This window comes from Gorilla gorilla, chromosome 11, assembly GCF_029281585.2.
Source record: "Gorilla gorilla gorilla isolate KB3781 chromosome 11, NHGRI_mGorGor1-v2.1_pri, whole genome shotgun sequence".
Classification (NCBI taxonomy): domain Eukaryota; kingdom Metazoa; phylum Chordata; class Mammalia; order Primates; family Hominidae; genus Gorilla; species Gorilla gorilla.
The window spans coordinates 32,460,749-32,488,476 of record NC_073235.2 but is presented as its reverse complement, the minus strand read 5'-3'; the positions used below and the strand labels follow the sequence as shown (position 1 = coordinate 32,488,476).

The 27,728-nt window shown below is 43.5% G+C and overlaps 1 protein-coding gene across 16 annotated transcripts in view; it reads right to left on the bottom strand.

Annotated features, from left to right (window-relative positions):
* Positions 1 to 506: 506 nt before the first annotated feature.
* The window catches only part of PLEKHB2 (pleckstrin homology domain containing B2), a 49,642-nt gene continuing 22,420 nt past the window's right edge, over positions 507 to 27,728 (bottom strand). For 3 of the 16 annotated variants that reach the window (XM_055380738.2, XM_055380732.2, XM_019021934.4), the window contains 7 exons: positions 25,239 to 25,391; positions 24,358 to 24,460; positions 20,399 to 20,438; positions 18,126 to 18,239; positions 10,095 to 10,203; positions 5,907 to 5,948; positions 507 to 3,716 (listed from right to left, as the gene is read on the bottom strand). In XM_055380738.2, coding sequence (XP_055236713.1) covers positions 3,580 to 3,716; positions 5,907 to 5,948; positions 10,095 to 10,203; positions 18,126 to 18,239; positions 20,399 to 20,438; positions 24,358 to 24,460; positions 25,239 to 25,284 — 591 coding nt within the window. In that variant the 5' untranslated portion in view covers positions 25,285 to 25,391 and the 3' untranslated portion in view covers positions 507 to 3,579. The remainder of the gene's footprint in view (positions 3,717 to 5,906; positions 5,949 to 10,094; positions 10,204 to 18,125; positions 18,240 to 20,398; positions 20,439 to 24,357; positions 24,461 to 25,238; positions 25,392 to 27,728) is intronic. The other 13 variants (XM_019021940.4, XM_055380736.2, XM_055380739.2 and 10 more) reach the window with 7 other exon arrangements.

Genomic DNA, 27,728 nt, shown 5'->3' with positions numbered 1-27,728 from the left:
TCCAGCATGGGCAACAGAGTGAGACTCCGTCTCTAAATAAATAAATAAATAAATAAATAAAACAAAAAAGTCATATCCAAAGATGCTGGAGAAGTTATTGGACACACACTGCCAGAGGGATCTGGTTGGGAAAAATAGTGTCCTTTTTCTCACAGCCATCCCAAGAGTGTGACTGCACGGGCCACTGCTGTTTGTGGAAATCAAATTCTCATATGTACACAGCACAGGGAACAAGAAGGCGTTTTAATATCAGATGTGGAGACCTACTACCTGCACGTTCCTGAGTAAATTATTTAACTTCTGAGCCTCGGTCCCTCCAGTGGAACTTGGATAATACCTCCCTTACAGAGTCACTAAGAATTCAGTGAGTTGTCTCTAATGTGACAACATACTAGCATTTGGTAGGTCCTCAATAAATGGCATTCTTATGATCCAGGACAGCAGAAAAAGCTGAGAGTATGTTACTGCAAAGTAATTTTTTAAAGACAACAGAAGTCACAATGAAACATGCTTTAAGGTTAATGCTTTAATGTATTGACATTTTCACTTACAAATGTACAATTTGCGTATGTAGGAAAAAATTAGTTCTCTAGACACAACAGAATACTAGAGACGGGAAAGCAATCACAAAAAGATCAACTCTGGGGAGAAAGTGGAATCGCATTCCATGCCTTGTATCTACATACACTAGGGAAGGAAAAACAAATATTACACAGGATCAAAACTTGTGGAAAATACACTTGGGTCATTTTGTCTCAACTGCAGGACCTTCTTATGATCCAGATGGCTACCTTAAGTCCTGGATAGCCTAAAATGGGCAAAGTCTGGCCTTGTTCACAAATGATGATCCAAAACGTTAACCACAGTTCTTCTCTTTAATATCCAAGACCCTGAAGTTGACTCAAGGAATGAAAAGAACAATCAGATCAGCATGTATATAATATCATTGGCCAACTTCTTCAAGGTATGGATTATTTAAAAGTACACATGGAAGTAAAATGCTTACTCAAACCTGAATAAGAAGTTTCTTCTAACTCAAGCACTTCTTGACTCATACTAAGTGTAGCACTGTAAACAAAAGACATCGTTGAGAAACTGAAGCTATCAAAACATTGGCATCTATGGGAGCTGTGGCCAAGGAAATAAAATACCTGAGCAACCTTATACCCAGTATGCATTTCATACCAGGATCAAGTCACTAATGACAGCCAAGTTCCAGGCTTATCTATGGCTGCCTAATGAGACTGGCCCCACTAGGATGGGGACTGGGGAGGGGACACACATGAGTGCCCAAGCTTCAGTCTACACCTCCCCCCTTCAGCCAGAAGCAGCCAGGGGAGCACAGGGACATCTGCTTCAAGAGCATTTTGGCAGCAAAAATCAATACTCTGTGGTTCCTGGAATTCCCGCCCAGTAATTCCAAGTTCAAAATTACCACCAGTGCAACATGAAAAACTGTTAATAGTTTTTAAGTAAAGTGTACATACAGCTTTAATAACGACTATAATCTGAAGAAAGCCATTCTTCTTATGCAGGATGGAAAATCCTCAAAGCAACATTTTAAACCATGAACACTAGAGTTGTCATACATCTATTCAGAGATGAGAGATAAACAGACATCCTTCCATGTGGGAACAGACACTCCCATGTCAACAAGTCCCCTAGGATCAGAGAGAAAAGCAGACCCGTGGTCATCACTCGGTTTCTCTGGTGTCTCGCTAAAGATGGAGTCCTATGTAGGTTGGCCTAAGTTGGCCTCAGAGGGAGGTGGCTGAGCAGCAAAGCAAGACAGCATGTGTGTAACCAGCCAGGCAAAATAACAAGTCTGTGCTACCTGGAGTGTATTTTCGGGAAAACAGGACCATATGGAGTGTGGGGCAGGGACATTCGCTGTGCTAAACTGCCTCTGTAAAAGCACACTGTTGAAAGCATGCAGGACAGAAAACTGCAATAATTCAGAGCTTGAAAACAAGAAATAACAGAAATATGAATATTTCAAATACACACTTCATATATCGAAAATAAGAGCATTTGAAGAAAGGCTGGAATGGGTTTTCCAAAGACTCACACATTTTGGGGTTCCAAATTCAATGTTCTAAGCTTCTCTATCACAAAGAGATCAAGAACAAAAGCAAAGCTGGGGGTCCTGGCCAGGCTGAGTGGTACCTTGAGCCGGTCCCTGTGTCCTGAGGGTCCCTGGGCCCCATATCCCATCCATAACCCAAATCTGCTCAGCTACAGTCTGCCCTGGTGCTCAGTGAACAGCCACAGAGTCCCACTTCTGCACAGGATGGGCCTTCAGAGTGATGAGAGAGCATCTCCCGCACAGTGCAAACCCCCAAAGGCCAGAAATGGGAACGTTCTAACTAAGGCTCTCCTTCCACTCCCTCACTGTTCCTTTAATATTACTCCCTCAGCAAGTAGAAAAATAGGCTATAAGGAGGCTTAGGCAGACACACACTCAAACAGCCTCTTGGAATAAAGCAAATCTGCCTCCACATACTTGTTTGTATATTGTTCTGGCTTCTCCAGGATTTTTTTTTTTTTTTTTTTTTTTTTGAGACAGAGTCTCACTCTGTCACCCAGGCTGAAGTGCAGTGGCACTATCTTGGCTCACTGCAAGCTCCGCCTCCCGGGTTCACACCATTCTCCTGCCTCAGCCTCCCGAGTAGCTGGGACCACAGGCGCCTGCCACCACGCCCAGCTAATTTTTTGTATTTTTAGTAGAGATGGGGTTTCACCGTGTTAGCCAGGATGGTCTCGATCTCCTGACCTCGTGATCCGCCCACCTCGGTCTCTCAAAGTGCTGGGATTACAGGCGTGAGCCACCGCGCCCAGCTGGCTTCTCCAAGTTTTAAAGGATAAAGCCCTCAAACTCTCAGGCTCAAATCAATTCCTAATGTGGGATACGTTCTCCAAGTATGCCTACCAAAGCCATACAAGAATAAGGTGAGAAGCAGCAGCTAGGGTCAGGCAGATTTCTGAAGCATCATTTTTCAAAGGCGGGCTGTGACCCATCATCCTGAGCCATCGGCCTTGCCAGGGGCCTGTGGAGCCCCAGAGGGCAGGACGGGGGCTCTCACACCATAGCCTCAGGAACTACCTGGGAGCTTACCAACCCACAACTCCTAAAGTAACATGCAACCAGTTCTGGTCTGTGGTTTGAAAAAGTTAAACGCAAAGAAGCTGTAGCTTTTCTTGCCACAATCACTCAATAGGCATACAACACTACATTACTGGCATAACATGAAAATAAATTAACCCTTAAGCACTACACCTAACTGTAAAAAGAAAATGCCTTTAAAAACAGGTGTGCTCAAATAAGGTATTCTGAGAGTTGCACAAGAACAGTCTTGGAATGAGCCAGTGCCCCCGGAGAGTCAACGTTTGAACAAAATAGCACAGTTCAAACCCTTCTCTGTGGTACTTACGTGGATTAGTACAATTATGACATCACTACTTTCAAAGGAATGATTAAAACTATTATTAAAAACATTTGTCACAAACAGAAATGCCCTGCAAATCATATTATTGCACACAGGGTTATCAGAAGCTATGCACATCAAGACCTTGAGGCCCCTAGAAGACCCAAAATAGAGACCCTAAGGCCATGCCCGTGGCTGCTCCTGCCAGCATGCCCAGTGCCAGGTCACTGTCGTTGTCTCGATACCGCTCTCGAATGATGACTTGGTTAGCAGGCTGCTGTCCATAAAGTCCTAAAAGAGAAGGAAAATAGTAGATTTCTGAGCAGCGGTTTGTGAAGTTTAACATCACGCAAAGTACCAGTTCTCCTTTCACAAAAGGGATCTGCTGTCTCCTGTCACACTGGCGACCCAGCCCTCCTCCACAACAGGTACATCATGTGGCCCACATCCCTGAAACCGCACACTAGGAGGAAACCAAGATCCTCAGCTCACTAAGGGCCAAAGTCCCTAATCTGCAAAAAGCAGAACCCTAATGAAGCTTTCAGATTCCAGCCTCTGATTTCTACTTCAGCCCTCGACACCATGCTTATTGGGTGGCAGACAAATGGGGAACATGGGAGACACACAGTGCCCAACAAAAGCCCAAAAAGGAAATGCTCACTTAAAGCAAATGAGCTTCTTAGTATGCACGCAAACCAATTTTTTAAATTAAGCCTTAAATCTGCACATATAACTTTTTTTTTTTTCTTTTTGAGAAGGAGTCTTGCTCTGTCCCCAGGCTGGAGTGCAGTGGCATGATCTCAGCTCACTGCAACCTCCACCGCCCGGGTTCAAGCTATTCTCCCACCTCAGTTTCCTGAGTAACTGGGACTATAGGCGCCCGCCACCACGCCTGGCTAATTTTTTGTATTTTTAGTAGAGACGGGGTTTCACCGTGTTAGCCAGGATGGTCTCGATCTCCTGACCTCGTAATCCGCCCGCGTCGGCCTCCCAAAGTGCTGAGATTACAGGCACGAGCCACCACGCCCGGCCCAGCCTACTCTTTTTTACTGCATGTCTTTATAGAGAAAAAATAAATATTTATGTTAGAGGTGAAAACTTCAAAAAAACAAACCACAGACAAATTTAGTATTTAATTTGCAAGATTAAAATTTACAACTGGAAATATACTGTTTGCTCTCTTCCATGCTTCACAGCTATAATGCCTAGTAGCTAAGTAGCTTTCAAACTGCTCAGGTATTAATAGGGTTAACTTTCCTCCTTGATCTTCTATTCCTTTAATGGTTCAAAGGCTGGCTGGCCAGGCTTGATGGCTCACACCTGTAATACCAGCACTTTGGGAGGCTGAGGCAGGTGGATCACTTGAGGCCAGAAGTTTTAGACCAGCCTGGACAACACAGTGAAACCCTGTCTCTTAAAAAATTACCAAAAAAAAAATTAGCCAGGGGTAGTGGTGCATGCCTGTAATCCCATACTGAGGCATGAAAATTGCTTGAACCTGGGAGGCGGGGGCTGCAGTGAGTTGAGATCCTGTCACTGCAATCCAGTCTGGGCAACAGAGTGCAACTCTGTCTCAAACACAAAAAAAAAGAAAAGAAAAAAAACTAGTCACTAGTGATGTGCACATGTGGATGAAGAGCAGAAGTGAAACCCGCAGTGGTAACAAAGGTGAACATTTCCAGCCACTTACAGCACTACATACATTGAAATGCTCTTACTCAACTGAGTGCACTTTTATCCCTATTTTGCAGATGGGCAAACTGAGGCACACAGCGGTTAAGGACAGTAAGGGCACACAAACCCAGGCACTCTGGCTACAGTATGCATTTATACCCACTAATGCCTCAAATACAACAGAGGATGATGAATGACAAAACTCAAAAGGCACAGAGTAGTACAATGAAACCATCGTAAATCTAAGGGCTGATCTGGTACAGGTAACAGTACTGGAAGCAAGTGATTATTTTTGCAATGTTTAAATTTCAAAACTAGGGAATTACGGCATTTACTTTCACAGCCCTGACATTTTAAAATGCTCAGTAATGTTAACTCCAACTAGCCAAATGTAACACAATAGAACTTGTGAGCTGACCTAATGAAAAGGTCCCATGGAAAATCTACATTCTGATGCCCCTGCAAGTCATGCTGAGGTCCCCTGGCTGCAGGACCAGGCCACTCTCTTGTGGGTCCTGCTGAGCTCTGCTCCTGCATTCAGCTCAGTCCTTGCCAGAGTCAGCTGTGGATGCTTCCAGGTCACACTTATAATTGCCTAATTTAACTAATATTACATAAATGGTCAAAATGTGAATGAGAAAAAGGCAGACACAGTTTCTATGGCAACTAAGATACTACAGGAAAAACTAAATAAAGGAAGGTTACTTTTACAAATTACCATCAAATCAGGGAATTAAGAAAACTATAAAAGATGGGAGGATGGGAGGACTATAGTCCCCAAATCTAGAAGTCTGCTCTTGGACTTACCCCTGGAAACTGCAGTGCAATGACGTGTCATGAGGATGGTCTCTACAAGACAGAAATAGAAGACTCCAACCAAAGGAGCCAACTCAAAGCAAACACCTCAACCCCACATTATAAGAGAGCCGAACGAACACCCACTAGCGGGTTAAATCACAGCACAATGTTTACAATATGTCTACAGTACTCTGTACTTTCTCAATTGGCTGACCAACCACTGGTCCCAATCACACTGAAGAGAGAGCCTTAACCAGCTCTGTGCATGACTAGGAGGGTTCTTGTGGACTAGCTCTAGGCAGTGAGACCGTGGCAGACAGGATGGCATGGAGGTGGCAAAGCACCCATCTGGTTGTCAACACAAGCTGCTATGTATCGACCACAAACCCATTTGACCCTTCCACAGCAAGCAAGTCTGGGGGCTGCCTGGTCACCACTCTGAGGCAGGCTGGCCATAATGCCTACTGACTCAGCCCCTTATGCAGGCGGCAAGCATTCCGAGTACTGCCTGTGAGAGTGCTACTTCTATTCTACTGACGAGAGCCAAGGGCAAGGATGGACTCATTTCCAGAAGTGCCCTAAACAACCACGTCTGCAACATCTGTGCTCTCTATACAGTAAGAAACAGCGGCAACAGCCCTATTCTGTGGGCTGGAAGCTGAGAAAGAGGCTGGCTCTCATGTGGCAAGGCTAGGGCTTAAAACTCACCATCCCATGGGATCCCAACAGAAAAATGTGCAAAGGAAAATTATTCATAAAAGGGGATATAAATTAAAGCAACTTGATGATTCCACTTGAGACCTACTAAAGCTATCAAAACTTTTAGAGCACAACAGGCCATCTTTATGGGATCACAGATAAACCACTGCATCAGTAACTGCTAGTGGCATTATAAGTTGGTAAACCATTCTGGGATCAACTTGGCAAAATGCTATCCAGATTTAATGTAATATTAACAGATGAAATGATTAAAAATCTGGGATGTCCCTTAAACTAATCCAGAGGTAGAGAAAGGAGGCTGAGGTAGAGATAAAAGATTAGACATGATATGGTAACTGCTGAAGCCAGTGATGGACACATGATAGTTCATTATACCATCATCCCTATTTTTTATGTTTGAAAACGTTTACATTTTTAAATCATATCCCAAAAAACCGTCAAAAATGTCTATGCCTTCTGACATGTTAACAGAGATGCTCCTCAACTTACAATGGGGTTACCTCCCAATAAACCCTTCATAAGTTGAAAACATCATAGTCAAAATGCATTTAATACGCCTAACCTACCGAACATCATAGCTTAGCATAGCCTACCTTCAACTGCTCAGAGCATTAACATTAGTCTGCAGCTGGGAAAATCAACTAACACAAAGCCTACTATAATCAAGTGTTGAAGATCTCACGTAACTGAATGAGTACTATACTGAGAGTGAAAAACAGAATGGGGGTAGGAGTACCTGAAGTACGGTTTCTACTAAATGTACATTGTTTTCGCACCATTGTAAGGTCAAAAAATCATTAAGTCAAACCATCCTGAGTTGGGGCCTGTCTGCATATAGAGATAGAGTCTAGTTGGGGGGCGGGGGGGAGGGGGAAGAACTAGATTCTAGGCCAGGCACGGTGGCTCACACCTGTAATCCCAGCACTTTGGGAGGTCAAGGCAGATGGATCACCTGAGGTCATGAGTTTGAGACCAGCCTGGCCAACAGGGTGAAACCATCTCTACTAAAAATACAAAGTTAGCCAGGTGTGGTGGCACATGCTACTTGGGAGGCTGAAGCAGGAGAATCACTTGAACCCAGGAGGCAGAGGTTGCAGTGAGCCGAGATCATGACATTGCACACCAGCCTGGGCAACAAGAGTGAAACTCCATCTCAAAAACAAAAAAGAAAAAAAAAGAAACATATTCTAATGTATATTCAATAAGAACAAAAAGGAAAATGATTAAAGATGTTCAAAGAAGTATCTACAATAGCAAAAAAAAAAAAAAAGAGAGAGAGGAAAAAAACAGCCAATACTGGAAGGTTTAATAATACATCACCCAATATGATAATAGGCAATTACTAAAAATACTTATGAGTATTACATAGCACTTGGGATTCAATACATATAATTTAAAAACAAGACTAGAAATACAATGCATGATTATAAGGAGAAAATATTTTATATGGAGGAAGTACAGGAGGTCCTCAAATAACACTGTTTCATTTAATGTAGTTTCATTATAACATTGATAAGAAGAAAAGAATGGATTCCCCTCTGGGGCACCGCCTGTGTGGAGTGTGAAGGTTTTTTCCATGTTTGCATGGTTTTCTTGGGATAGTTCAGTTCCTTCCCATCCCAAAGATGTGCCCCTTAGGTGAATCGGCGTATCTAAACTGTCCCAGTCAGAGTGAGAGGGGGTGTGGGTGAGTGTGCCCTGCAATGAGATAGCATCCTATCCATGGTGGATTCCCACCTTAAGCCCTGAGCTGCTGGGAGAGGGTCCAGCCACCCATGGGCCATGAACTGAAATAACTAGGTAATTATTTTACTTGTCTTTATTAATCTTACATGTATGTATGGCTCACATTAATTTCAATGGTTAATATTAGAAGTGGTGATGTTTTTGTGACCAGAAATAAGCCACAGAAACTTAACTCTTGTTTATACCAATTAGTCTACCATAAAATTGGTTTCATTACATGTTGTTTCACGGAAAGTAACAGTTTCCAAGAATCTACTGTTGATGTTAAGTGAGGACTTACTGTAATTCAAACAAAAGTATTTGTGCTAGGCTCACGAGACAACGGACAAATATTTAATCTGTCATAATTACTTATTATTATTTTTTTTTTGAGACGGAGTCTCGTTCTGTCGCCCAGGCTGGAGTTCAGTGACGCGATGTCGGCTCACTGCAAGCTCCGCCTCCCGGGTTCATGCCATCCTCCTGCCTCAGCCTCCCGAGTAGCTGGAACTACAGGTGCCCGCCACCATGCCCAGCTAATTTTTTTGTATTTTTAGTAGAGATGGGGTTTCACTGTGTTAGCCAGGATGGTCTCGATCTCCTGACCTCATGATCCACCCGCCTCAGCCTCCCAAAGTGCTGGGATTACAGGCGTGAGCCACCGTGCCCGGACTACTTATTATCATTTTAATGGTTTTCAACTTGACATGAAAAAAGGTCAAGCAAAGCAGGATCCTCCAAAGTCCGTGCTAGTTGAGTGAATGTGCCTCAGATTCCCAGAACAGAGGAGTATGAGATTTCTCTATTTCTACTCCAGAATCCATTTTAAGTGCTAAATGCATCAAAAGCCAAAGCAACCACCAACAACTACAAGGACACCATATAAGATTGTAATCCAGAGGCCTCCTTGACTTCTCTGGGCACCACTATTAGTGACCCACGTTTCTGGTACCAGCTCGTCTCCCACTGCCTCTGCGCTGAGACACCATGCTAGTTTTGCTCACAGCCCAGGACTACTCCTCCTGCAAACCCCCACATTCCTGTCTCTCCTGAGCTCAGCCTCTGGCTCCAGCCCACCCACCTGTGCATCCTGCACTATGGTGCTGTGCCCACTGCGCCTGCCCAGCCTCACTTCACAGTGGCCATCGGCCACAGCTCTGCCCTCCCCACCCTCACTGCAGTTCCAGCAGTGGCCAGCATTGTCCCACACCTCCACCCTGCCAACCCCCTTGCCCAGGAGACCTGGACATGATACCTCTACACCAGTTACTCATGCCTGCCAAGTGTTTCAAGTGAGGTGAAGAACAGAAAGAACAGACTCTAAGCCCAGAATAAATACAAGCCCTTCCAGGCCTGTACTCCACTGTGAAACAGAACATCACCTCAGTAGTGACAACTTTCCAAGGACATCATCAGAAGGAGAACAGCTGAAAGGTCACCTCTCATCCCTTAAAATAGGCCTCTTACTTTGGTTGCTTCTTAATGTAAGTGAATCCCAATAAGTACAAAATTCTATGAGAACTAATCCACACACAAAAGCCAAGTTCTAAAAATCAAGCCTACTGTAGCTTTGCAGAGCAGTATGAAACTACCAAAGGCTTTCTTAAAGCATAGTAACAGAGTGATTTGTAGTCTACAACCAGAAAATATAGCTCATGTAACCTTAAACTGAAAAATAAAAACGTTTACAGGTCTCTCTGGTCTACTCAGCAAATGGAGAGAAATGAGGAATGAAAGGCCGGCGTGAGTTACCTGCATATGGGTACTGGTAGGGCACGGCATACGCCTGCCCATTCGCAGCGTAGACAACTTGAGTTCCTGGCGGGTACGCACCACCGTATGGCCCATAGCCGTAAGCCTGCTGAAAAGAAACAGGCCCATTAGAAATACAATTGTGAAACCTCTGGTAATGTATTAAAATTGTGGTCTCCAGGTTGCAATCAATAAAATTCAACAGTCAATTAAAAAAAACAAAACAAAACATGAAACAGTGTGGTTAGGTCCCCCGTTTTAAAATTACTAAAAAACAAACAAAAGCTACAATTGGAGTCCACTTTCAGGCTACAGAATGAAGAAGGCAGAAAAACACAACAAAAGAAGAGAACTGGACTTGCATGAGATTTGGATTTCAATTCAGCTGTGCTGTTAACCTGACCTTCAGTAAGTCACCTGGGCCTTCCTTTGCCCATCTGTAAAATGATAAGGTTGGACCAGGTGATAATGAGATTCACCAAAACCACTATTCTGCAGGCAAAGCCAGCCTAGAAGCGGAACCCTCTCTGGCCCAAGTTCAGCAATTCCAGGCACAATATGGAAGATGAGGGTGCCCTGAGGTGTGGCACCTGGGCAGGTGACTGATGGTGTTCTGGCTGCACGCACCTATGAAAAGACATGGCGAGAAACATGCAGTAGACCCACCTCCACTGGCAGTGAATGACCACTATGTGCTGAGAAATACTGAAATCAAAGACTGGCCTTCCTTGCATACTCGCAGGTTGAGAGGAGATCAGACATACTTGCACAACTAATGTCGTTCTGTGACAAGTGCTCTGATAAGGGAGAACAGAGTTGTAGCCAGGCAAACGTGTGTGTAGATCTAAACCTGTTATCTTACAAAAGCAGGAGACAAGACTCCCACTTCTAGAAGATGGAGTAGACATTCTTTCTTGTAGTCCTCCTGCTAAGTACAGCTACAATCTCTGGTGATTATATACAAAGCAAACACGAGAAGACTGAAGAGAGAGAAGACAGACGGGCGAGGAACTTAAGCACCTGAGGGAGGACCTGGGTTTCCTTTTTGCTTCACACATCCCAAACTGGATAATGGGGAAGGTGGCAAGCTGGAAGTGCCAATCAGTGCAGACCAAAAAGACCCTGAGAAGAGCTGCTCTCTTTAACAAAGAATCTAAGAAGGAAAGGGGCAACCTAGCAAGACAGAACATTTTTAGACAATAACCTCTCTACTCCAGGGAACCACCACATAAAAGCCTTCAGCCTCACATCAGTAAAGGCCAAGTGTGAAGAGCCTGAATTTCCATGCTCAGCAGGCCAAATAGCAAGGCACTGCCGGGCCTTCAGAACACCATCAAATAAGACTAAGTGGGGGGCTGAGAATTTCTTCCCCGCCAGATGGAAACAAAACACCCCCATCCTGCTGGGTGGTGTCCATGAAGACCATGTGGGGAGCCAGAACCCCACTCCCACCCAGCAGAAATAAGGTGCCCTCCCTATTCCACTGAGATGGGATCAGCAGAGACCAAGTGGAAAGTGAGTCCTTTCAGGACCTCTCAGTGGCAACCATGGTATCAGTGGAGGCTAAGGGGGAAGCAATAAGAAAGAGCCTTTCCTCTTCTCAGACAGGGTGGGCTCAGTGGAGATCTAGTCAGAACCTAAATTCACAACCCCCTCTGCAGTGACAAGAAACCTGGCCCATGGGTGTCAACTGAGGCTCAAGGCGAGCCCGGACTTCCACCTCTACCTGGCAGCAATAAAGCAGCTCCCCAGAAGGAGGTCTGCTAAAACATGAGATTTAAATAAGATTCAGAGTCTTACAGTACTTAAAATGTCCAGCTTTTGATCAAAAGCCATTTATCATACCAAGAACCAGGAAGACCTCAACTAAATGAGAAAAGACAACAACAAAACACACTAACACAAAGATGACAAAGATTTTTAAAGCAGCTATCATAAAAACCTTTCAACAAGCAATTATGAACACACTTGAAATAAAAAATTTAAAATATCTACCATAAAACAGAAAAATCTCAGTAAAAAGTATATAAAGACATACATTCAATTTTTTATATATCAAGATATAAAGAATAACCAAATAAAAATTTCAGAACTAATAAATACAATAACCAATTTAAATAGTTCAATGAATGGGCCCAACAACATAATGGAGATGACAAAGGAAAGAATCCATAAACATGAATATAAAGGGTAGAAATTACCCAATCAGAGCACAACAGAGGAACAATAGATTGAAGTAAAAAAAAAAAAAAAAATGAGCATCTCTGGGACACATGAGACTAACAGGGATGTTATCAGAGTGCCAGAAGGAGAGTAGAAGGTGGCTGAGGTTGGAAAAGCACTCAAGAATAATGATTTAAAATTTCCCAAATTTAGCAAAACCCCAAGCCTATATATTCAAGAAGCTGAATGAATACCAAACAGGATAATCCCAAAGAAATCCACACAAATACACATTATAGTCAAACTTTTGAAAACCAAAGTCCACAGAGCAAGCAGAAGGAAGGAAATAAAAGAATAGAATCAATGAAATTGAGAGACAGAAAAAGTGAATAAAACGAAAAGCTATTTCTTTGAAACTATTCATAAAATTAATAAAACCTTTAGTAAACTGTCAAAAAGAGCAAAGACAAATTACCAGTATCAGGAATGAATGAACTGGAGGATTTTTACTATAGACTCTGCAGACATCACAAGGATAATAAGAAAACAACATAAAGAACTCTACACATCTAAGTCAGACAACTTATAAGAAAAGGAACAATTCCACAAAAACTACAAACTGTCAAAACCTACTCCATACAAACTAGAGAATTTGAGTAGACCAGTCACTAATAAGAAAGCTGTATCTGCGGTGGACCCAGAAGAAAGGTCATGTGAGGATACAGGGAGGAGGAGGCCATGTGCAAGCGCAGGAGGGGCCTCAGGAGAACCAATGCTGCCCAACACCTTGACCTTGGGCTTTCAGCCTCCAGAACTGTGACAAATAGATGTCTGTTGGTTAAGCCAAAAAAAGTAAAAAGAGGCCGGGCACAGTGGCTCACGCCTGTAATCCCAGCACTCTGAGAGGCCGAGGCGGGCAGATCATGAGGTCAGGAGATCGAGACCATCCTGGCTAACACGGTGAAACCCCGTCTCTACTAAAAATACAAAAAAATTAGCCGGGCGTGGTGGCGGGCGCCTGTAGTCCCAGCTACTCAGGAGGCTGAGGCAGAAGAATGGCGTGAACACGGGAGGCGGAGCTTGCAGTGAGCCGAGATCGCGCCACTGCACTCCAGCCCGGGCGACAAGAGTGAGACTCCACCTCAAAAAAGAAAAAAAAAAGAAAGGAAAGAAAAAAAGAAAAAAGATGTTGTCACTTAAAATCTCCCAAAAAAGAAATCTCCAGGCCCTGACAGTTTCACTGGAGATTTCCACCAAATTTTACAGAAGAATTAATGCCAATTCTACACAATTTCTCCCAGAAAAGAAAAGAGCAGAAAACACTTTCCAATTTATTCTATAAGGTCACTATTGCCTTGATAAAATAAAACAAAGTAGAAAAAAAGAAAACTATAGACCAATATCCCTCATAAATATAGATGCAAAAATCCTTAACAAATATTAGCAAACTGAATTCAGCAATAAATAAAAAGAATCATACACCATGACCAAGTAGGCTTTATTCCAGGGAATGCAAGGCTGGTTCAGTATGTGAAAACCAAACACTATAATCCACCATATTAGCAGGCTAAAAAGAAAAGAAAAATCTCATGATCATATTAATTACTGTAGAAAAAGTATTTAACAAAATCACTTTGGGAGGCCCAGGCTGGAGGACTGTTTGAGGCCAGGAGTTCAAGACCACCCTGGGCAACAGAACAAGACCCTGTCTCTACAAAAAAAAAAAAAAAATTTTTTTTGCAGCCATGGTGGCTCAGGAGGCTGAGGCAAGAGGATTGCCTCAGCCCAGGAATTCCAGGCTGACGTGAGCTAATGATAGTACCACTGCACTCCATCCTGCGCAAGAGAGTGAGAACTCATCTCTCAGGGGGTCAGGGGAGAGAAGAGAGGAGAGGAGGAGAGGGGACGGGAGGGGGGAAAGGAGAGAGGGAGGGAGAGAGGGAGGAGGCAGGAAGACAGGCAGGCAAGCAACTGACAACCAGTCATGATAAACACTCCTGGAAACTAGAAAAAGGGAATTCCTAAACCTGATAAAGAATAAATATAAAAAACCTCCAGCTAACAGCATACTTAATGAATGCATTAAATACTAAATATATGCATATGTAAAACTAAATACTGAATTCAGTACTAATTAAATACTGAATTAAACAGTACATTCATAATAAATGAATGCATACTTAAAACTGAATACACTGGCCGGGAGCGGTGGCTCACGCCTGTAATCCTAGCACTCTGGGAGGCCAAGGTGGGCGGATCACAAGGTCAGGAGATCAAGACCATCCTGGCTAACACGGTGAAACCCCGTCTCTACTAAAAATAAAAATAAAAATAAAAAATTAGCCGGGCATGGTGGCAGGTGCCTGTAGTCACAACTACTAGAGAGGCTGAGGCAGAATGGTGTGAACCCGGGAGGCGGAGCTTGCAGTGAGCCGAGATCTCGCCACTGCACTCCAGAGCCTGGGCGACAGAGCGAGACTCCATCTCAAAAAAAAAACACTGAATACATCCCCCCTAAAATCAAGAACAAGGCAAGGATGTCTTCTCTCACTACTGCTATTCTACATAATATTTGAAGGTCTAACCAAGGCAACAAGGCAAGGTAAGGAAACAGAAGGCATAAAGGTTATAAAGAAAACAGATTCCTATTTGTAGATGACATGATCGCCTATGTAGTATATCCCAAAGAATCTACAGAAAAAGGAAATACAGTAAGTGAGCTCAGAAAGTTTACAGGCGCCGACCAGGCACCATGGCTCATGCCTGTAATCCCAGCACTTTGGAAGGCCAAGGCAGGTGGATCACCTGTGGTCAGGAGTTCGAAACTAGCCTGGCCATCATGGTGAAACCCCATCTCTACTAAAAATACAAAAAATTAGTGTGGTGGCACGTGCCTGTAATCCCGGCTATTCAGGAGGCTGAAGCAGGAGAATCGCTTGAACCCAGGAGGCGGAGGGTGCAGTCAGCCAAGATCGCGCCACTGCACTCCAGCCTGGGCAATAAGAGAGACACTCTTGTCTCAAAAAAAAAAAGAGAAAGTTTACAAGCTGCAAGATCAACCTACAAAAATCAATTCTATTTCTCTATACTGGCAGTAAACAAAGGAAACTAAAACTAAAAATGTAATACCATATGCAATCACTAAAAAAACTGAAACACTTATAAATCTAACAAAACATGTATGGGATTTTTATACTGAAAACCTCAAAATGCTGATGAAAAAAATCAAAGAGGATCTAAATACACATGCAGTCCATGTTTATAACTGGAAGATTCAACATTCAGTAAAGATGTCATTACTCTCCAAATAAATATGACACAGGTTTAAGGCAATTCCTGCAAAAGCCTTGCAAGATTTCACTGTAGATATAAACAAATTTATTCTAATGTATATGGAAAGCTAATGGAACCAGAATAGCTAAAACATTTCCAAAAAGGAACAAAGAGGGTGTTGATCAGTCCACCCAGTTCCAAGACTTTTTATATAGCTGCAATAATTAAGACTGTGTGGGATCAAAGGAAGGTAACAATACAGAACAATGGAGCAGACCACAGACCTCAGAAAGAGATACACTCAACAGAGCCCTGAAAGAGACATCTATCTTATAAAAAATTAATTCAAAATTAATACAGACTAACTATAAAACCTAACACTATAAAACTTTCAGAAAATAATGTAGGAGAAAATCTTAGGAAACTTGGGCTAGGTTTGTCATGTTAAGTTTTAACCTGACAGCAAAAGCACAACCTAGAAAAGGAAAAGCCAATAAATCAGCTCATGCCTGTAATCCTAGCTCTTTGGGAGGCTGAGGCAGGAGAACCGCTTGAACCCGGGAGGTGGAGGTTGTGGTGAGCCGAGATGGTGCCACTGCACTCCAGTATAGGCAACAAAAGCGAAACTCCATCTCAAAAGGGCCGGGTGCAGTGGCTGACACCTGTAATCCCAGCACTTTGGGAGGCCGAGGTGGGCAGATCATGAGGTCAGGAGATTGAGACCATCCTGGCTAACACGGTGAAACCCCGTCTCTACTAAAAATACAAAAAATTAGCTGGGCATGGTGGCGGGCGCCTGTAGTCCCAGCTACTCGGGAGGCTGAGGCAGGAGAATGCCGAGAACCTGGGAGGCGGAGCTTTTAGTGAGCCGAGGTCGAGCCACTGCACTCCAGCCTGGGCGATAGAGCAAGACTCCATCTCAAAAAAAAAAAAAAAAAGAAAAGAAAAGAAAACTGGGCAAAAGACACGAAGAGACATTTCACTGAAGAAAACATAAAGATGGCAAATAAACACATGAACAGATGGTCAATATCACTAGCTATTAGGGAAATGCAAAAATCACACCACAATGAGATATCACTACAGACATCAGAAGAGCTAAAATAAAAAAGTGACAACAGCAACTGCTGGTAAGGACGCAGAGAAACTGAATTATTCACATATTACTGATGGGAAAGTAAAAAGTCACTGGAAAGTAGTTTTTCAGTTCTGTTAAGAACTAAACAAAGATTTACCATACATATGACCCAGCAATTGCACATTTGGGCACTTATCTCAGAGAAAGGTAACATCATGCCTGCACCACAACCTGCACACAAGTGTTCACATTAGGTTTGCTGGTAACAGCCAAAAGCTGGAAGCAACCAAAATGTCCCTCAATACAAAATGTGGTACATCCATCCCATGGAATAACACTCAGCAGTAAGGCCAGTCGCGGTGGCTCACGCCTGTAATCCCAGCACTCTGGGAGGCCGAGGCGGGCGGATCACGAGGTCAGGAGATCAAGACCAGGGTGAAACGCCATCTCTACTAAAAATACAAAAAAATTAGCCAGGCGTGGTGGTAGGCGCCTGTAGTCCCAGCTACTCGGGAGGCTGAGGCAGGAGAATGGCGTGAACCCAGCAGACGGAGCTTGCAGTGAGCCGAGATTGCACCACTGCACTCCAGCCTGGGCGACAGAGCAAGACTCCATCTCAAAAAAAAAAAAGCCACTCAGCAATAAAAAGGATTATTGACAAAGAGCAACTTGGACAGATCTCAAGGGCAAATACTGAGTGAAAAACATTAAACTCACAAGACCACGTGCTATATGATTTCATTTATATGACATTGTTGAAATGATAAAACTATAGAGCTGGAGAACAGTTCAGTGATTGACAGGGTTTAGGGAAGCAGAGGGATGGCATGACTATTAAAGCGTGTCACAGCAGGAAGATTTGGTGAAGAATTCTTTATCTTGATTGAGGTGGTAGCTACACAATCTACACATATGAGAAAATGACACAGGATTACTCTTAAATACCACACCAATTCCAAATTCCTGGGTTTAATTTGATCTAATATTAACAACTGGGGAAAACACATAAAAAGCACATGAGACTCTCAAAGCTATCTTTGCAACTTCTTGTGAATCTATAATTATTTCAAAATTCAATTTTTTTAAAAGCTGTGTGTTCCACATAACAAACTTACATACGTTCCACTAGCTCAGTCAGCACCCCAACAAGAGGACATCCCAATGTATTTGACATGATTTTTTAAGGTTATTTTCCCTAAAATATAGCATTTTTTTCTGACTATAAGGAGAATTCAAATAATTCATTCCATATAAACTACAGATCATCAAAATCTCATTACCCAAAGCAACTATCATTAACATGATGCATTTTTAGATCTATCTTAAAAACGTGTTACACATTAATACAGCACATTACAATGTGCTGAACTATATAAAATAGTTGCTTTATTTCATGAAAACAAACGTTGATAAGAAATCATCTGTTTTAAGAAGAAAAGGTTTAGAGTACATTTCTAATTTCATTTAAAAAAACAAAACAAAGCAGGACAGCAGCAGAGACCCCAAACTTCCCTCACCTGGAGGCTCAGGGTTCTCCCTACCTCAGGGGCCGGTGCAGCATAGGCCGTGTATGGTGGAGGTGAGGAAACCACGGATGTCTCATCGGTCATGACTGCAGAGCCCACATACGCCTGCGGGAGACAGGAGAGGGTGAGGACAGGACAGCTTCCCAGCAGCTGTGTGCTCGATGCTGTGCATTGTCCCTTTTATTTAGCAAATTAAAAATTTAAAAAAACAAAAAGATACATAGCTCTCTGCAAAACAGGAAAAACTCCCCCGGTCCAGTGGGGGCCCCCACCCCTATTCTGGTATCCTCTAAATGCAAGAGCAAAGTGGTCCTCACTCAGCCCCTAACAGGACTACAGCTCTCACAGCCAGGAAGGCACTCAGAGGCCCCACTGTTACCCAATGCCTTTTAAAAGATGTTACATCAGGCCAGGCGCAATGGCTCACACCTGTAATCCCAACACTTTGGGGAGGCTGGGTGAGAGGATCGCCAGAGCCCAGGAGTTCCAAGGCCAGCCTAGGCAACAGAGGGAGAGCTCATCTCTACAAAAAAACAAGAAATTAACTGGGCATGGTGCTTATGGCCCCAGCTACTCAGAAGGCTAAGTCTCAAGGATCACTCGAGCCCAGGAGCTCGAGACTGCAGTGAGCCAAGATCAAGTCACTGCACTCCAGCCCAGGCAACAAGGCGAGATTGTCTCCAAAAAAATAAAGATGTTACAGCACTCTCAACAGTCCTTTATTCACAAATAAAAACTCTACAATCTAAAATGTATCAAGAGATATGTCCTATACATAAGTCTGTTTTTTACCTTAAAAAACAAAATTCTTCATTAAATTACTCCCCAGTATAATTTAAAGAAAAACATGTTAGCTCTTTAAAAAAAAAAAAAAAAAAAAAAGTGGCCAGGCGCAATGGCTCATGCCTTTAATCACAGCATTTTGGGAGGCCAAGGCGGGCAGATCACTAGGTCAGGAGTTGAGACCAGCCTGACCAACATGATGAAACCCCATCTCTACTAAAAATACAAAAATTAGCTGGGCGTGGTGGCACATGCCTGTAATCCCAGCTATTCAGGATTCTGAGGCAGGAGAACTGCTTGAACCCAGGAGGCAGAGGTTGCAGTGAGCCGAGATCGCTCCACTGCACTCTGGCCTGGGCGACAGAGCGACACTGTCTCAAAAAAAAAAAAAAATCCACACAAAGAATCATTTGGGGAGCTTGCCCTTAACCATATGGATTGTTAATACTAATTTTACCCAAAAAAAAAAAAAAAAAAGGATTTTCATGAAGAAAAGGTAACTGTGGCTGTAGAATAAGCTTAGAATGAAGTTGTTGTGTGCTAACAAAGGAAGAGAACACTGACGCTATTAGGATATTAAGCCTTTTACTTTCTTCTCCCACATGCACACATTCTTCTGTAAGCTTGATCCACCTTCTACTTTTCTTACAAAAATAAAGGAGGGAAAAATCCCATCTAAAGAATGAAAACTCTGACCAGAGTAACACACTCCCTTGATCACTGACAGATAAAGATGGCATTACAAGGCTCTACAAATGAGGTTCACTGTCTCAATGACCTCTTAAGGCCAGAAACAGGACGAGAGACAAGTACAAGTCACAAAAATGTTTGTTTCACAGGCTGAGCTCCCATGCGTGAAAAGGATCCTGCAGTTCTTTCTAAGCCTTTACTGCAAACCACAGCAGAATTCAAAGTGTTGCAGAACTTTGAGAAATACAAGCATTTCTAGAAAGCAACACTGGAACAAGCATGCCTGTATGAGCAGGGTGCCTCCTGCCAAAACATTTGACAAACCCAGCTTGCTCACTGTTGGCAAAAGGCGCCCTGCCCAGCACTACCTGCCCATTCGTGGCCAGATGGTCAAGAAACCCGTTTTCCCCATTCTCCAATTGTTACACAAGACCATGTGAAAACATTACTGGTGGCCAGGTGTGGTGGCTCATGCCTGTAATCCCAGCACTTTGGGAGGCGAAAGTGGGAGGATCACTTGAGCCCAGAAGTTGGATACCAGCATGGGTAATATAGTGAGACCTCGTCTCTACGAAAAAATTTTTTCAAATAAGCTGGGCGTGGTAGCATGGGCCTATAGTCCCAGCTACTGGGAAGGGGAGGCTGAGGTGGGAGGACTACTTGAGCCCGAGAGGTAGAGGCTGCAGTGAGCTGAGACAGCACCACTGCGCTCAAGCCTGAGTGAAAGAGTGACACCTTGTCAAAAAAAAAAAAAAAAAAAAAATTATTGGTGATTGCCATTAGCAACTTACTGTGTTTGTCCTAGAATCTTGGAGTGTAAATTTCCAGGCCCTGGAGAAAAGAAAAAGGGTACTTTATTTAAGGCAATCCAACATTGCAATGATTCTGAAACCTGGGTTGGCATCAGAATTCCTGAAAAGATCTGTTTAAAAAACAGGTCTTCAGGCTTTGCCCCAAACCACTTGAGACATGCACTAGGAATATATATTTTTAAAAATTACATCCATAATAGATATGTAATATTTAAAACATAAGCTATACTATACTTTTTACTTTACTTTTTAATAAATGTGTAATATACTGCCACTTGCTTTGTCAGTTCATGGCATACACACAGATCTACTTCCTTTTTACCAGCTATATAATATTCCACGATATGAGTAAAAAATTTAGATTAGCAACTTTTCAACATTAAAAAGAATGCTGGGGACCGGATGTAGTGCCTCATGCCTGTAATCCCAGCACTATGGGAGGCCAAGGCAGGGGGATCACTTGAGCCCAGGAGTTCAAGACCAGCCTGGGCAACATAGTGAAATCCTAGCTCTACAAAAAATATAAACATTAGCCGGGCATGGTGGCGCATGCCTGTAGTCCCAGCTACTTGGGAGGCTGAGGTGGGAGAATAGCTTGCGCCTGGGAGGTCGAGGCTGTAGTGAGCCAAGATCACACCACTGCACTCTAGCCTGGATGAGAGAGAGGGGCTCTATCTCAAGAAAAAAAAAGAAGAAAAGAATGCTATTAACATCCCTATTACCCTTGCACTCTTACGTAAACATCTCCATAGGGCAAATTCCACAGACTGAAAATGCCACATCAAAGGATAAAAACATAATTTATTTCAGCAGGTATTGCCAAAATGCCCTGCAAAACGATTCTAACAATCTCTATACCTACCAACTTTACACTATATTGTCAAAAAAAACTAGATATCTGAACCTTAAGTATCACAAGAGCTTTCTTAATTCATAGGCAAAAAGCAGTCTCTCACGCCTGTAATCCCAGCACTTTGGGAGGTCAAGGTAGGTGATCACCTGACGTCAGGAGTTCGAGACCAGCCTGGCCAACATGGTAAAACTAAGCTTCTACTAAAAACACAAAATTAGCTGGGCGTGGTGGCACATGCCTGTAATTTCAGCTACTCCAGAGGCTGAGGCAGGAGAAGTGCTTGAACCCGGGAGGCAGAGGTTGCAATGAGCGGAGATTATACCATTGCACTCTAGCCTGGGCAACAAGAGCGAAACTCCATCTCAAAAAACAAAAAAGTGTTCTCTTGTGCACTCCCTCACTCCTTTACCCCTTACTTTTCTTACTGACCCTATCCCTCTTATCTTCATCAATTCCTTTTATGTTTTATTCTCATTTTACTATCTCCCTGAGTTGAAAGATTCATTCATTTATTTTCAAGTGTTCTGGCTTTTTTTTTTTTTTCTGAGATGGAGTCTCACTCTGTTGTCCAGGCTGGAGTACAGTGGTGTGATCTTGGCTCACCGCAACCTCCACCTCCCAGGTTCACGCCATTCTCCTGCCTCAGCCTCCCAAGTAGCTGGGATTACAGGTGCCTGCCACCACACCTGGCTAATTTTTGTATTTTTAGTAGAGACGAGGTTTCACCATGTTGGCCAGGCTGGTCTCGAACTCCTGACCTCAGGTGATCCATCCGCCTTGACCTCCCAAAGTGCTGGGATTACAAGCTTGAGCCACCACACCCAGCCCAAGTGTTCCAGCTTTCTAAGGAATGCAGTTAAGTTGCAAAATTCCCCAACTGATTTTGTATGTGGCATACCATTGTCATTCACTTTGCTAAAGGGTATCATACTGGATTATTCATATATCTTATATAGATTTTGTTGTCATGTCAGGTGGAAGAGTCTAGTAGGGACTTTGGTCTGCCAATTCAGTTCGATTATTTCAGAACATTTTTCTTGCCTTAGATTTCTAATTCTCTCTTTTGGGTTATACACTTTATGGACATCAATAATCTTTCTGAACTTTTTTTAGTCTAACATATCTCTGATCTTTTCATCTTTTTCCCCTCACTGAGAGTATCTCCAGTCTTTTCCTCCATGCCAATGATTCACTTTTCATTTGGGGTTGTATTCAAGGGAAGACCACTTTCATCAGATTGTAACGTGAATGGCACCCTCTTGACAGCGACAGACCTTCTAAGTTACAGACACAAAAGAGCAGAAAAGAAACATAAATCTCTGCCCTCACACAGCATATATTCTAATGAAAGCAGATGATGAACAAGATAAATAGTTGATAGATGGTGAGTGTGTATGGGGACAGGGAGATACAATTTTAAATATGGTGGCCAGGAAAGCATTCCTGAAGACTCTGCTCCTGTTTCTTGGGTTTTATTTTCCTCCACTCTAGGAGCTTTTCCTGAGGCTTGCATTTTCCTTTTCTTATTTTTCCTTCATGGTATATCTGCATAGTTGCCAAGCTACTTCTTTACATCCTGCTCACGTTTAACAAGGGAAGTGATATCTAAAACTGCTGTTTGCTCTGATAAAGTATGAGTTATTTCTCCTTGACACGCTTCCTACCTAATCTGGTATCAACTGGTAGTTCCACCCTGTTCTACCTCAGTCCAGCCCAGCAACAGTTTGATGGCTAGGTGTTACCCTCACAATCAACATTCTGTAATCTGAGGGCACAGGGCTAGAAGAGAAGGACATTTCTTCTGAGACCGAGTCTAAGTCTTTTCTGAAAACTCTGGGTCCTACACTCTCTTCTGAGCATATTCCTTTGAATGTCCCATGCTAGGGCTCACTTCACCAGACAGAAAATTATCCAACTCCTGTGAGCTTCAGTGCCTTTCACTGCCCTGCAATGATGAGTCCTGGGAGAACCGTCCAGCCTCTGCTGAGGTCCCAAGGACATCACATTCTCAAGGATTTTTTCCCCAGCTTTTCCAAAAAGTAACTTACACTTAATCAGCATCACTCTAGATTACAGGGTAATACTGAAAATTTGCAAGATTTAATTAACTCATCTTGTCACTGCTTCTGGCATTCGGGTAGGACTGAAGAACATCTCAGTAGAATCATCTATTTCTTTCTTTAACTGTTTGTAGTTTGTGCTTGAGATCAAACTTCTTTATTTGGTTGCACCATTGAAATGTTTTCCCCTCAGGGAAGATGATCTCTAATCCATTTCACCATCTTTCTCAAAAGTCTCTATTATGGGTTGAATTGTGTCCTCATGAAAAAGATATGTATAAATCCTAATCCCCAGTACCCTCAAATGGGACCTTATGTGGAAATAGGATATTTGCATATGGAATCAAATTAAGATAAGGTCATAGTGAATTAAGGTGGGTCCTTAATCCATTATGATTGGTGTCCTTTATAAGAAAAGAGAATTCTGGACACAGACACAGCCGAAGAAGGCCATGTGACAACAGAGGCAGAGACCGGAGTGATGTGGCTGTCAGCCAAAGAACACCAAGGACTACCAGCAACCACCAGAAGCTAGGAAGAGGCAAGAAAGGATCCTACCCAGCATCTCAGAGGGAGCAAGGATCTGCTGACACACTGATTCCAGACTTCCAGCCTCCAGAACTATGAGACAATGAATTTCTGCCATTTCCGTCACTCAGTGTTCAGCAATTTGTGACAGCAGCCCTAGGAACTGACAGTTTCCTTACTCTTTACTTTCTTGCTTTTCTGGTCATTTTATTTCAACTATGCCCGTTACCCACTGTGAATCTAATAATGAAAGACAGCATGATGAGACTGCTATTCCTTTCTGCCATTTTCACCACAATGGGATCAGCCTAGGCAGTCTGAGAGAGGCAGAAACTAGAATTGGAAAAGCGACTCTTGCATTTCTCTCACACATCCACTGAGTCCCTTATTCTGATGCCTGAAAGAAAACTCCACGCCCTTTCTTTTCCTTTTTTGGTAATCAGAAGTTAAAATAGAAAATACTTTTTAAATTAAACACATAAGAAAGCAAAACTTACAAGCAATCATCTGTGCTTTCTGCACAAAGACTAATTGTTTTCCCATCTCGACAAACAATCTGGAGCATGCAGTCTTTTGACTTTCCATCCGGGGGCTGAGTATCTATGAAAAATAAGCAGAATAAAGGAACTTTTTTCAGGATTTCTTCTTACATTTTCTAAGAACTACCAGCTCAGAGAAGCAAAGGACTAGACAATAAATCAAGTGCTACATCTATGAAAGAACCCTCTGCCTTTCCAAGAATGCAGAAAGAACATAGCTAGGCTGACTGACAAGACCAGCTGCCAAGATGACATCCACAAAATATATTCGGCTCACTGCAACCTCTGACTCCCGGGTTCAAGCAATTCTCTACCTCAGCCTCCTGAGTAGCCAGATTACAGGCACCTGCCACCACACCCGGCTAATTTTTTTGTATTTTCAGTAGAGTTGGGGTTTCACCATCTTGGCCACGGTGGTCTTGAACTCCTGCCCTCGTGATCTACCCACCTCGGCCTCCCAAAGTGCTGGGATTACAGGCATGAGCCACCATGCCTGGCCAACATCCCAGATTTTAAGCAATTGACTGGAGTCACCATCAAACAGAAGCCAGTTTCTGAGTACAAAATCAACACAGTCTAGGGTGGCCTGTGCTTCCTGAGGTTCCCAGAGCTCTGGCTCCCTCTCCACGAGAACGAGGGACGTGGACTGAGAACGCTGATATTTCCCGACCATGTGGTTCACAATCTAAGTGCCTGGGGCCCCACTGTGGTCGCCCCTCTGAGATGGAGCCCTTCTTCAATCTGTTAATGAAAGCAGAACAGGGAAGGAAGAGGACCAAGCTCCCACCAAGACAGAGGAAGAGCAGAAGACAGAAGTTGGCCAAGACAGGCCAGCTTACCCCGACATTCCTGCCCCGTGCGGATGTTGATGCAGTCCACTGGCATGTGGACCTTATCCTCGATATTCTGCCGAGTCTGGTCATCATAATAGATCAGGTGACCATCCGACCACAGATCAAACCAGTTCTTCTTCCAGCGCTTCAAAATAGTACCTAGAAAAAAAAATAGTACGGTTGTTTTTTTTGTTTAGAGACAGTCTTACTATTTCGCCCAAGTTGGAATGCAGTGGCTATTCACAAACATGATCATAGCTCACTGCAGCCTTGAACTCCTGGGCTCAAGCAATCCTCCCATTTCAGCCTCCCGTTTAGCTGCAACTACAGGCACATGCCACCATGCTCAGCTTTCAAAATTTAGAAATCTGAAAGGTTGGCTTTGCGCCAAAAGAGCAAGGACATAGTCTTCTAATTCACAGCAGAAACAAAAAGAACTCTTCCCCTGGCCCCTTAATTACACCTGTATAGAATTACCCAAAGCAGTCCCTCACAATGAAAGGGAAAGCAGAGCACAGGGCCCGCCCACTGGTGCTTTAACAGGTTGCATGCAGCACACACTGTCAACAGAGAATGCTGCCAACCAACTTAGAAGTTCCAACACTTTCTGGTTAGGGTTTCTATTAAAAAGCTTGCTTTTCAGCAAATGAAACATATTTAACATTTAATTCCTCATACAGTACTAAACTTTAAACCTCTCAAACTTTTCAACTTTCTAAATTTCCAAATATTGTCTAAATTTGCTAGATTGATCAGAAAATGCTGGACTGTGAAGTCTCTATATGCAAATAAAAATAATATCTTTCTCTTTTGAAAAAACACATTTTGGCCAGGCACGGTGGTTCACGCGTGTAATCCCAGCACTTTGGGAGGCCGAGGCAGATGGATCACTTGAAGCCAGGAGTTCGAGACCGGCCTGGCCACGATGGTGAAATCCCATCTCTACTAAAAATACAAAAAATTAGCTGGGCGTGGTGGTTCGTGCCTGTAATCCCAGCTACTAGGGAGGCTGAGGCAGGAGAATCACTTGAACGCGGGAGGTGGAGGTTGCAGTGAGCCAAGATCGCACCACTGCCCTCCAACCTGGGGGACAGAGCAAGACTCCGTCTCAAAAAAAAAAAGAAAAAACATGTTTTTTTTCTTTGTCTTTAAGAGTTTTCACAGATACTCTTTCCTACCATTTCCCACAGAAGCCCACAGTGTGGAAGCCTCCCCCTTCCTGATGCATACACTGGATAAATGAGCACAGCAGGATATAGACCAGGCCCTGCCTGGCCTCCCATGCTGTGCACATCCTACTACCTCACGTACTTCTGTCAACTTGAGCAAATTCAACCTTTCATTTGTGATCTTGGACCAGGTATTTAACGTGGTATATAAAACAGTAATTTCCTTTAACTTGGTATATAAAACAGTAATTTCCTTGACTGCATGAAGGGAAAACCCCTGCAGTGGACTTAAAGGCCAGTTGTAGCTCCGGTCATCTCTTTACCTTCCTTACATCCATTCACTGCCCACTACACCTTCTGTTCCTGTACACCTCATCCCATTCTTGGCCAACACACACAATCCCATTTTGTGTACTTCCCTTTATGTTGCCGTGCCTGCAACTGGTGTCAACCAGATATGCGCCATTCGGCTTTCCTGCCAGTAGTATCAGGCACTCTCCTCACCAGGAGGGGTGTCCACTGCACTTGCCTAACTGACCACTAAGTGATACCCAAGCATCCACTTGACTGACTACCTGAGCTGTGCAGAAACTACCAAATAGGCTGGGCGCAATGGCTCATATCTGTAATTCCAGCACTTTGGGAGGCTGAAGTGGAAGGATCACCTGAGCCCAGGAGTTTGAGACCAGCCTGGACTACAAAGCAAGATCCCGTCTCTACAAAGAGAAAAATAGCCAGACATGCTAACACAAGCCAGCAGTCCCAGCTACTTGGGAGTCTGAGTCAGGAGGACCACCTGAACCTGGAAGATCAAGGCTGTAGTGAGCAGTTATCACGCCACTGCACTCCAGCCTAGGCAACAGAGCAAGACCCTGTCTTAAAAAGAAAAAAAAAAAAAAGCTAGGCACAGTGGCTCATGCCTGTAATCCTAGCACTTTGGGAGGCCGGGGATGGGGGGGCGGTGGGGGGGGGGGGGGGGGGTGGACCAGGAGGTCAGAAGTTCAAGACCAGCAAGGCCAACATGGTGAAATCCCATCTCTACTAAAGATATAAAAATTAGCCTGGCATGGTGGCGCACACCTGTAATCCCAGCTACTCGGGAGGCTGAAGCAGGAAAATTGCTTGAAGCCAGGAGGCAGAGGTTGCAGTAAGTTGAGATCATGCCATTGCACTCCAGCCTCGGCGACAAAGCAAGACTCTGTCTCAAACAAACAAAAAGCCCTACTAAATAGAGCCACAGAAACACAGAGACAGGTGGAACCACTGGGTCAGGGAGTTCTGCCCAAGTATCTCACCTGCCATCAAAGCCCTGGCTGCAGACTCCCAA